The sequence below is a fragment of the Psittacula echo genome (genome assembly GCF_963264785.1).
Source record: "Psittacula echo genome assembly, chromosome: 15".
In the NCBI taxonomy this organism is placed as follows: domain Eukaryota; kingdom Metazoa; phylum Chordata; class Aves; order Psittaciformes; family Psittacidae; genus Psittacula; species Psittacula echo.
Window position 1 is genome coordinate 1,740,833 of NC_137751.1, and position 12,142 is coordinate 1,752,974.

Consider the following 12,142-nt stretch of genomic DNA (forward strand, 5'->3'; position numbering starts at 1 on the left):
CAAGCAACTGGACAGAAGTGTCTCCTTTCCGCCAGCATAAGGACACAGAGGATGAGAATTGCTACACCCTGGAGTCATTCTAATTACCCTAATTAAGAAAGGCCCAAATCCTGATGTTGTTTCTCCATTGGATGTCAGGGCCACTTTGCCCCTTCTTTATCTCCTGTGTGTTGCCCCCATGCCCGGCCGAGCTGGCCCAGGTCTGCCGCACCATTTTGTCACTGCTTTGGGAGAAGGCAACAAAATGGGCCCTGTTCGAAACCATTCAATTGACTCTTTTAACCACCCTGCATAAATTCCAGATGTTTACCATGCAATTAGCTGGGACTAAAAAGGGGTAGTTTACCAATGTCCGTCTTTGATTTTCATTCATAAACTCTGCACTCCTCTTAACCTTGTCCTCCTACAGGTGAGCACCTGGATAAATACAGTAGGACATTTCAATCTATGAATACACAGCCCGATTCACACGTTGAAAAAAACATCGCACACGGAATCCAATCTGAATGCCAAGATTTTTTTTTCCTTTAATTATGCCTTAAAATTACATTTAAAAACGAAACAAAAAAAAACAAAGAGGAGAAAATTATTAAAACCCAGAAATGAGATGGACACCATTTGACAGTTCCTGCATCATTCCAGGTGAATGCCCTGCACTGGGGGTTTTTATAACATCTCGCTTCTGAATATCTTTTTTTTCTCGATCATTTCATTTACTGTAGTACATCCAAGCTGCTAAAGTAGCCCGACTGATATATTGTAAATGTTAAGTGCTTTTTTAATGGCATTTAAAATTAAGCTTCAGCATATGGAGTTCATATAGCATGGACATGCCTGGGTTTATAATGTTCTTTAGTATAGGCCTCTAAAATAAATACAAAGAGCCAAAGTACTACTATAATATATACAGCTGAAATTCTTTAAGGATAACAAATGGGGACTCGCATCTGATTGAAGGTGTTGCTTAACTTGCGAACCGCTCGCTATCTCGCAGTGGTAGCATTGTACTCAGCGGTCGGCGGACCCAGCTACAACCAAGGTTGCCAACTCTCAGCATTCTTTTCCAGGAAAACATGGGGTAGACTTTAGTAATTTGGCTGTGCATGGACATTTCATCATTATTATTAGCTGCTGCATTTTGCTTTATGAAAAAAGAGAATAAGGCAACTAATGTGCTGTCCAGGGACTTGTCAGTTTGATTTTCTTAATGAAAACATATTTCTCAACCCCTTGGCAGAGACTCATTTAGTAAATATCTCTTTGCAAGACGATACAAACATGGGTTGTGTATTTCTGATGGGAAGGCATGACAAGAAGAGCTGGGTCCAAGAGAATGCAGTCATACAGCTTCAAGGTTTTAAAACTAAGGCAAGCAAGAGCACTTAATGCCATGTCCTGGCCCTTATTAAATGCCCCATTTGAAAGAGGGGAGCAGAAAACCACGATGGAGGCACTGGGCTGCACCAGCCCTGCCCGGGAGCAAAGCCATGCCTACAGTAGGTCTATAGAGCTCCCTGTCAGCCCTGGGAAGGGGCCAAAAACCCGCCTGCTTCCCCAAATTTACTACAGGTCAATGGCACTACTCACAGCCATGGCTCTATGTTCAGTAGTAGCTTTGCATAACGGGTCCCTCTGCCAAATCTCTGCAGGCAGGAGCTCTCAGGCGGATGGGCGTCTCCACAGAGAATGCTTCACTTTGGCCAGCTGTCCCTGACAATAGCTTGCTTCATCATCTACTGCTCGGGGACCAGCGGTGGCAGAAGAATAACCAGCGCTGCCGTAAAGACTTGCCAGCACCTTGCCAAGCTCTGGGAAAGCTCATCCTGGCTTTGGTGGGAGGTCTGAAGCAAGAACCAGGCAGATTCACATTTTACCCACCCTCTTCCCCACTGCCACACACAACTCCAGGCTGGGTGAGAGCTTCCCTGCATGGAAACCAGTTACAAAAACTGGGAATTTGGGGCTTCCCAGGGAAGATGTCCAAGCAGGCAGCATCTGGTCCTCACTGACACCTCCTGAGCCAAGGGTGGCTGTGCAAACAGGCAAGCTCGGTGAGGTTAGGCTTTGGGCACATGTGCAGCACAGCATAAACCATTAGGTGATGTTTAAGCCACCAGTGAACAGGAGATTAAGAGCAGCAGTTCCTGGCCTCATCATCTTTTGTTCAGACCCAGCGTGTGGTCAGACACAGTGTTCTGAACATGCAAACGCCACTGCCATCCCTGTAGTAGGAGAGTCCGGGACTGAACCAGTTTCTTCCCCTTTCTGCTCTTTAAGCAGGGTGTGTGTCTAACCCACCAGCACACATTAAGGGTAGTCAGCAGGACCACTCACTGAGCTGGAGCCATGGAGCCAACCCTGCCCACCCAGGGACCAGCCGTGAGCCCATAGAGTGCCTGTGCAACAGGCAGCGATGCACAGGGCATGCAGCGATGCACAGGGGATACAGCTCAAACAGCCAAGCATCAGCCCCGACAGCCTTTCTGCAAACCAGAGTCAGCAAGGCTCCAGGTTTGGACATGTTCAAAACACGCTTCTCCTTCCCTCCTGCTCAAGACAGTAAAGAAGGCACCATCCAGACTCCTCAGCACTCTCTCGATGGTCTCCTGCACCCCTCAAAACCCTCTTTTGGGTTACTGACAGGCACATTTCTACCTCCCTCCCTGCACTGGCAGGGGCACAGTGCTGTTGTGTGATGGCAGCAGCTTTCAGTGTCCTTTGGAGTGGAAAACAGATCAGTTTTGATATTCACATGAGAAAGCTGCCCTCAAAGAAAGCAATCACGGGAGAAAGGCTCCTGTGCCTCGCTCCTGTGTGAGCAGGACAGCTGATACTGCATTAAAACACCATGGCCTGGCACCCCATTGCTGGGGGCTGAAGTGCAGGGGGATGCCCTGGGGAGGGCAGAGGAGCTGGCTCTGGGAACCACAGCAACTGAAGCGGCGCCGGCATTGCTGGGGCTCTGCACTACGCGGCCACAGCCCCAGCTAAACCGTTCCCCACAGCTCTGTGCAGATGAAATGTAGCAAAAGCAGTAAAAGCCAGGAAAATAAACAAGCAGCACAATTCTGCAGCCCTCCCAAGCTTCAAAGATGATGTGTGAGTGAATTATTTGTTCTGATAATGAAGCAGTCATTGCTTAGCTAAGTTTATGCTAGGCACATTTTATCTCTACATGATATTCACAAATTGTTTTAAAATGAACTGTTAGAATAAGCATCTCTTGTTTATTTATTTATCCTATTACTATCCAATCCCCTTAACCATGGAGCAGTTACTGACATGGAGCCAAAGCTTCTATTATGTTCAAACAAAGTTTAATTAATGTCTAATTGGTTGGTTGGATTTGGAAGTGAGTGATAAGAGGAAAGCTTTGCTTTTGTTTGGGGCAGTAGTTCCCAGCCTCCTGGGCTCTCCAGGCTTGGCCACTTCTGGGTATCTTACTTGTGTTTTAATCCTCAAGGACGGGCCTGGTTGGTCCTGGAGAGATGGGCAACTGCAAGGCTCCCAAATCCAATGAAGTCTTATTTTGGGGGCAGGGAATAGTAAGCAGAATAGCCAAGAGCATCAAAACCAGCAAAGAGCTCAAGACACTGATCCGAGCACCAACTGCCCCATCCTGCATGCCAGGACCTGTGTGTCCCGGGGCACTGGCTCATGCCTTGATACTACTGAGTGACAAAAAGTGGCCTCTGCAACCCCCTCAGGTGTCACCACCTGCCTGCTCACAAGGATCTGATCTGACCTTGCTTGCTTCATTTCTGATGCCCCTACTGATGTATTAGCTGGGAAGGGGTTTTTCTGACCAGCACAGGGTAAGCAGGGAAGCCATGGGGAACTCAACGAGCACTTCCACAGAAAAAAGCTGCATGGAACCAAGACACCTGGGTCTGTTGGAGCAACCCAAGTCATGTCCTCACTAAAGGGTGTTGATGTTCTCTGAAGCCCATGGAAATGTGCACACTGGTGCTCACTGCATGTCCCTGTGGTGTGAATGGTGCTTCAGATACTGCCAAGCACTTCCTTCTGTTCTTCCCAGGGGGTAAAATGCCCCCCATCTCCTCAACAGATGAAGTCCTGTTTTCAAAAGGAGTTTCAATCAGACAAAGGTTTTTACACTTTTACAGGGCTTTGGGATGGTCAAGTAAAGCAATGGCTGGATTTTCAGAAGTATGGTGCTGCATGGTGCTGGAAAGGTGATGCTTATTACACATCAGGTTGTGAAAGGATCAGAAAAACAAGAAATCGGTCAACATCTTGGCTAAGAAGCCGTATCATGGCTGAAAGACCAACTCCTCAGAAGCTGCTGGGCATGCTGAGATGCCTCCAGTGATGGTTCCAAAGCACTGAGGTAGATGACATGCCTGCATCCCTGATAATGACTAATGTAGCTCCAAAGTTGGCCATGGCTGCCTAAGGATGCCTCTCCTTTTCTTCATTGTTAGGAGGGAAAGGAATGGTGTGCAGAGGCTTCAAGAACCATGTTTCCATTCTGATGACCTTTCTTCTTTTTTCTAATTTCCCTTCTTTTGACAAGTATTTCTTCCACTGACTTAACGCATCTTTAAAACTAATATTCTCCGGGGCAGATTCAAACAAATTTGGGGATGTCAGCTGTTTCTTTTAGCCTTTTAAATGGCATTTCCTTTTTGATAGATTCTTGCTTTCAGAAAATACTTTAAAAAGATCAAAGAGTTTTTCAACAGGGTCCCATTTTCCCAGTGTATCCTAACCCTCAGTCCCTTATTTCTCTTATCACCCACGCCACTCCGCTATGACTCTCTGTATACAAAGTAAGAGCAGTTAACTTTGAAGTGCTGGATTAGCCCATGCCAGATCCTTGCCTCAGAATAACAAACAATACAGGTTCAACAGGAGTTCTCATCAGTAGTTCATTTTTCAGCCCCAAATTCACTGTCACTAACACAAGCAACATTGAACTCTCAGTCTACGGACAGATAGGAGAGATTTATCTGGTGGCAGGACCATGACCTAGTGATGAGAAGGTCAGACAGTTAAGGGATTTTTATATTTTGGAATGGTGAGGTTGTATTTTTTTCTTCTGGCTAGCACATCTGACTTTTAAATAAAACATTGTTTCTCACATACTTGAGAACGTGGTTGGCTGGATGGCTGCTTTCATGGTCTAGAAACATTTCCTCTCTTTGCCCCACAGTAACTTGAAACATGGGCAGGCTTCTTGCCATGGGATGCTTCTCCAGTGCTTTCGTTTCGCTGCAGCTGAAATTGAGCAGGGAAGGTTCCAGCGTGCCAGAGGATGGGAGAGGTGGGTGCCAGCAGCACCAGGAGCACAGCATAAAGGTACCTCAGAGAGGAGCTGTGCAAGAGCGCTGCCAACCACCCGGCACTGCAGCATTTCAGAGCAGGTTTGCTCCCTCTCCAGCCTGGCTCCCTCGGCGGTGCAGCCCCTCCAGCTGCGTGGGCTCCACAGAGCTTTCAGAGGAGCCGCAGGCAGCCTTGGCGTCAGTGCCAGGCCATGCACCGGCTCATCAGCACAGGGCAGGGTATGATCCACAACCCCTGTGCCCGGGAGCCTTCGATGCAAGAGCAGAGCCTGAGCAATAGTGGGGCTCTTCCCCAGCTGGTTTGGGCTTGACCAAACCCTCCCCTGAAGCCCTGGCCAGCACTGCTGCAGCTCTGGTCTAAGCACAAACGGAAAAGCTTTGGGAACACCCTTAACCATGAGCATTCCGTGTCTTCAACGAACTAAAAGCAAGTTTTGCTGTTTGAAGAGAGAATTATATTAGAAACTAAAATCCCATCCCTGCACTACTCTGAGTGCATAAGATGCCAAAGCTGTGCACATCTTTAGCAGCACTGCCAAGAGCCATTGGAGTTTGCTCCTGATCCTTTCTCTAAAAGCAGGAGTTTACCCACAGAGGGTAATTCCAGTACCCCAAATTTAGGATTAAGCAGATCAAACATTCCTTAAATATCTATTTTATTTTCAAGTTTTGAATTGATGGCTCACATTCCATTGCTGATCTCAGATATTAAGGTTTGCTTTTGGATCAAAAACCTTTTGCAGAAATTCTTGTAACTGCCTCAAAAGATTCTGGACAAATATTTGACTTTAATTGTAATGAGAACTGGGCATCCATATGCCCTACAGAGCCATGGAAAATTTAACTTTTAAAGGATTATTCACAGAGGAAAGCTGCACCAGCTTAGCCAAAGCATTCATACTTCTTCAGACCTTGATGTCCTAAAAACTAGTTTTATTTTGGTTTACTAAAGTTGATTAGGAACAGATTTTTTAAAACTGAAATAAGCCACTTTTAAAATGAAACTTGAACATCTAAAGGGGGATTGCATCTTTTGCACACATGCAAGCTGCTTTATTGATTCCCCCCCTCCCCCCTGGGCAATATTTTCCTACACATGCTTCTTAAAACCTGCTACCACAAAGACTGAAGCTATCTGTGTACCTGTGCACATCCTGCATTCCAGCTAAAACTCAGTTTCAGCATCCTGAGCCTCCCTTTCACATCTCTGGGATGGTTGTGCTACCATAGCGGAATGACACAATCCTTTCTCTTCAGTAACTGTTCACAAAACTCTGACCCAACATACTGTGAACTGGTATTTTTTACTCATTAGCCATCAGCTTCATCCATTGTTTGTCCCTGGTGATATCTGGATAGAAACTGCAATGCTGCGAAGGTTGGCACCTTGGAAAAAACCTAGCAAACAGCCAGAGCTAAATAAAAACGACCAGAAAGAAAGAAACCCTGAGGCAGGAACACTGTGCAATCACAGATTCACTTCCCGAAGAAATAAGGTCTAGAAGATGAGATTTCGCAAAGAATTGTGAGAGGCAAAGTGGGGTTTGCCACAAGGTTAAAAATAAAATGCAATTGTTCGGTTAAATAATAGCACACAAACGCAAGAAGATGAAACTGGAAAGCAAGATTTATAACGAAGCCTTTCCTTTGCTTTGTGCTTTATCCGCCCCTCATGCAACTTCATCGCTCCGGAATTCCTAAAATCCAGCAGGAAAGGTGTGCGCTTGCTAGGACAGGCTGCGGCTGCCAACAGCCCGACGGGCACGGCCAGAGCCGTGCACCGCGCAGCAGGGCTGGAGAAGGATGGAATTCGGGTAAACATCTGCACCTCCACCCCCTAATGCAACCTGTCCCCTTTGCCGCCATATGATGGATTTTAGTCATCTGGTTTCATAGGACAACTGAAAATATTATAGGACAATTGAGAAAGTGTCATTTTCTCACCCTCTTTTCTTCAATAAATGGGGGGATTTATGAACAATTATAACCTTATTTATAAGCATAGGCATGCACAGCTCCATCTGGACGCTGGGCTTATTCACCCGTCCCGGGAAAGAGAACGGGATAGCGGGAACCGGGAGCGGGAGCGGCCGCTGCCTCCGCGCCGGGGCTCTGCGGTGAGAGGCGGCTCGGAGGAGCGAGCCGGGCTCGCAGGCTCCCGAACAACGAGGTTTCACCGGCAAACGGCTGCAGCTCTCGAGCCACGGCTCCTGCCGAAAACGGGGCTCTGCCAACCGCCACCGGGAGCAATCACGGGGACGGGTTTCTTCCCATTGCCCTCGGCTGAGGCAGCCCGAGGGCACCCCCAGCCCCGGGCAGCGGCGCAGACGGGGCGATTCCTGCACTGGGTGTAATTCAGCCTTCAAAAGCCACCAACGGAAAACCCTCTGGAGGCGAAATTCGTCATTAGAGCAAACCTCAAATCGGAGGAACAAGACAAAAGCTCTGATTTATGGAGCCCGGCATCCCATCCGCAAGGCAAGGTTCTACCTCCGAGCGCTTTTATGCAAAGTTCAGGGAACTTCGCTAACATAAACTTTTTATCTTTTGATTATCCTTTTAATATAAAATAATCTCTTTTTTTCTCCCCCTCCCACAATGAACCAGTCGGACATTAAGAAGATAGCGAGTGCATTTTAAAGATGTTTCCACTTTATAAATCAAGCTTTTTTGGCAACAACACGATTCTATTTCAATGCTGAGCTTGCTGCGTTCTCCTAATATCTCCTACAGATCAGTCCTAAGAGGGAGTAATAATCCCCCAAAGTAATTCTCAGCATTAAATTCTCTATAATTTATAGTTGGCTCGTTCTGTGGAGCTCTCCAAAGAACGAAACAAATGACTCTCTCTCTCCCCCCTACTAAGTTATCAATATTTGCCTTGTTTATACAAAAAGGCTGTTTTACACCATTGCCATGGAATTAACGCTTCCGCTGAGCTTTACATTTCCTCTCCATTGAGTGAACTTGTCATTAAAGTAACTTTTGTTGTTGTTGTTTGAAATTTAAAAATCAGGCTTCAGTTTCTTTTCGTTTGTGCCCCTTGAGGTCAGGCAGACCGACATTAAGGTGATTTCAACTAACTACATTGAGGGGCATCTCTGTCCCTGCTGGGAGGGGGATTAGAGTCCTAACTAATGCCCACAATTAGCTGTTTTCCCTTTTCTCCACCCCTTGCTAAATGCAAGTCCATACAAATCTCCATTAGCCATCACTTATTTAATTGGGTCAAGAGGAGGTTTATTATTGCTACCCTTTACTTAAACAGCTTGGGTAAAGTAAAATCTGCATGAAGCACTAATTTGCATCCTGTCATTTGCATTCCGATTAGTGACATATTCCTGCTTTGGGGCTGCAGCACGGACTCGAGTGGCTCAGCCTGGCACTCGATGGGAACGAAGAGAACTAAGCGATGACGGGGTTTAAGTTGCTCGATCTTTGTGCCAGCCTCACGCTAATTGTTCTGTACATTTAGTTGGGTTTTTATGTTTTGCTTTCGGTGTTGCCGGGGCCCGGTACCGGCTTTGTTCCATCTCGCTCCATTTTAACATTCATTAAAACGTTACCCTGTATTTTGACACCATTTGCATCTGGACATAGAGGAAAGAAATGAAGTGGAGTTTTCATTTCAGGTGTTCTTAGCATTTCAGCTATTTGTTTTTCTTTCCTTTTTTTGAGTTTTTTTGGGGGTTTTTTTGGTTTTGGTTTTGGTTTTGGTGGGGGTTTTTTTGCTTGTTTGTAATTAAAAGCTATCTTTAGAAATGCTGTTGGTTTGACGGTGTTGCACCGATTTTCACAGCTACAGAATTTGGCTTGGACGACTTTAAGAAAACCCAAAGTTTTTTACATCTTCACGTCAATCCCCTCGGTCCCATCCACATGCTCATGAAAGGTGACTACGTGTGCACTGCCATCTCCACCGGACAAAGAATGTGGGACTGAGCCCTATACATATGGATTTGTTTAAACAATCCACGTTAAGACTTACTAAGAGATAACATGCACATTTGGGATGCTTAGGGTCTAGAATTTGGTAAAGATATTACACATCCCGCACAGACACACTCAGATACTATAAATTAAGGGTGAAATATTTGAGGTCTTGATCCCCTAGTCTTAGCTGACTTAGGTAGCAGACCTATCAAAACGAATCCGGCTCTTCACATCAGTAAATGCTACAGAGCAAGCCCTAAGATTTTATACACCAAAATATAGTGTGATAAGGACAGTTACCTGCACAATCACTTCATAAATAGGCCAAACAGCAAACAAATTGAAGATCCCCGGGACATACACCCCCTCTCCAGGGAGACTAATGAGAATATCTTGGTTAGTAGAGTAAAGCTGCTCTACTCTGGGCAGCTGCTGCGCAGAGCTGGGAACAGGGGAAACGACAGAGAAACCTCTCATCAACCCCAAAATCCAAAGCGGGAGATTGGGATCTGAATCTCGCAGTGTGAGCAGCAAACAGGGGAGAAAAGATGCATACATATACACAGCCCGCTTCGAGCTGCCCTGCTCGAACAATCAGGGATCACAGTGAAAAAAGACTGCATATTTCTGCTTTCTCCCCATTATTGGAGAGTCCTTCTCCACAGCTCTCTAGCACTGCGTAAAATCAACACTGGCAGGGCATGGCAGAACCACAGAGCTGTGTAAGAATTAAATGGATTTTAATACCTAAGGCTGGCAATTTTTCTTTTCAGCTGCCGCAGAAGCCAAGGGCAGCTGCTCCGGTGCCCGCAGTGGGAGCTGCGTCGGTTTTGTCGTGAATCCCGGGCTGGCGATCTGCTGAGGTTTAATTCTGATGTTTATTTTTCTGACATTAATTCTTCCATCGCCCACCAGAGCAGCCCGGGTGGGAAGGAAGCCCTGGGCAGGCACAGAGATGGGTTCTCCGGGGAAGTGAAGCCTCCACAAGCCGATTGCTCCTTCCCACCAGGGCCTCGGTGTGCGCGCCGAGGGGGATCCGATTTGGTAAAACCATCTTTTGTTTCCAAGGGAAGGCAGATTTTCCTTTCCACAGCTAACAGGATAAAAGTGGTACCTGCCTTTCTTTCAGTTTTGAGATTAAAAGCAGAGCCTAAGCCTTCATATTGCTAAATCTTTGGTGCAGGTCTTAGTGCGCTGTGCAGAGAAGGGGAGTGGGGTTTGAACAGAGCCACAACCATGCCAGCATCTTAAAAAATATATGTATAATAACAGGAAGAATTATCAAAGAGGATCGGACTAAACGTAGCAAAGGACTCCACAGCCTATAACCTCATTGCCGCGCTCAAACACACGCACAGTTTACACCAAAAGAAATGATCTTACTGAAATCTGCAATCACATGAATAATGTTTTTTCAATGCCACTGGTTGCAGCTCTGTAGAACCCAGCCTTGGCAAACAGGGACATTTCACACAGATCAGAAGCAATACACATCCGCGAGGAATTTTCACTAACCTGCCTGCTTTGGTTATGATCATTTCAGTGCCAGCTTCATGGAATTTCTTCCATAGCTCCTTCTCATGGAGATAGACTTTGATATTTTCTATGGTCTGGAAAAACAAAGATCATGAGAACAGTAAGAAATGACTAAGAAAACCCAGGAGCGGGGCTGGAAGGTTAGGGGCTCGGTGGCCGCGCACCCAGGACCAGGGCCACAGGCAGGCACAGGGCGAATCTGCACGGTCCTCTGGCCTGCCTGTGCGGGAAGAGGATGGAGTCCCAAAAATTCCACTGCCCTCTGCCAAAAATAAGAGAAACAAACTGAGGCCGGGTTTAATCGCCTTCCACATCTAGGTGTGACACAGCGGCCAAAAGGATTTTTTTCCCTTTCTTTTCTCTTTTCCGTGGGGGTTTCCGTGCCCCGACGGGGCAGATGGGCCCCGCTGTAGCCCTGGGACTCCCAGAAACCGGCGCCAGGATCATCCACGTGGACACGGGACCCGCTGAACGACACGCACGTCCAGGGCCGCGGTTTCTGCGAGGAGCCGTTCTTTTTCGCGGATGCTGGGAGCACGGCGGAGGCCTACGCCAGGCTCGGGGGCGAGGGCAGGGAAGCCGCGATGTGTCCAGAGGCCTCGGGCCTTTTATTTAGCGGGCAAAAAACCCGATGAAACTCACGGCCGGGCCGGGCCCTGCTCTGGAGAAGCGGCCGCAGCTCCACCACAGGAAGGGCGCCGTGGCCGCGGCTCTGAGTCGCTGCTTTGCAGGGCGAAAAAATGCTTAAAAATGAAAAATAAAGAAAAATAAAAAAACCGGAATTCCCTCGCATCTCCCCTCACCCCGCGGTAGCGGGAGGCCGGGCTGGCGGAGAGAACGAAGGGCAAAGCCTTCAGGCAGGATGCGGCAGGGCGGTGCATACCTGCTCGGGATCTGGGAGCTGCGGGCTGCTGAGCGGCGTACTGCTCCCCCCGGCTACGCCGAGGACGGGGGAACCGGCGGAGGAGTCCGCATGGCCGGGCGCGGGGGCTGTTGGAAACCCTTCCTCGGTTTCAGACAGGCTTTTCTCCTGGAGCATTTCCTTGGGGGAAGAGAGGCGCACCGTTAGCTCGTAGCACCGGGGGCCACGTTCAGCCCCTGCTCGCCCTCCCGCCCGGCCCTGGGTACTGCCACCTGCGGGGTCAGGCCCTCTCGGCCCGGCCCGCGATCCCTCCTCAGGCTGCGACACTTGGGCTAGACAGGGACGTGACACTTCCCAGGGGAAGCCGCAGAGCCCGGGAGAGCGGGGCCGGGCCCGTCTGTCCCGGGGGGAGCCGCCCCCGCGTGGCTGCGCTCCCGCTTGAGGCCCGGTCAGCTCATCTCAGATGTGGCCGCAGCCCCCAGCCTTTAACCTCTCCTCCCCGCTT

General features: G+C 48.1%; 1 protein-coding gene across 1 annotated transcript in view; it reads right to left on the reverse strand.

The window, feature by feature from the left end:
* TBX4 (T-box transcription factor 4) overlaps positions 1-11,899 on the reverse strand; it is a gene marked incomplete at its 3' end in the record, with an annotated part of 34,723 nt that extends 22,824 nt beyond the window's left edge. Inside the window, exons 1-2 of the mRNA XM_080630138.1 lie at positions 11,659-11,899; positions 10,755-10,849 (exon numbers count right to left, since the gene is read on the reverse strand). Coding sequence (XP_080486264.1) covers positions 10,755-10,849; positions 11,659-11,814 — 251 coding nt within the window. The 5' untranslated portion in view covers positions 11,815-11,899. The remainder of the gene's footprint in view (positions 1-10,754; positions 10,850-11,658) is intronic.
* Between the last annotated feature and the right edge of the window lie 243 nt (positions 11,900-12,142).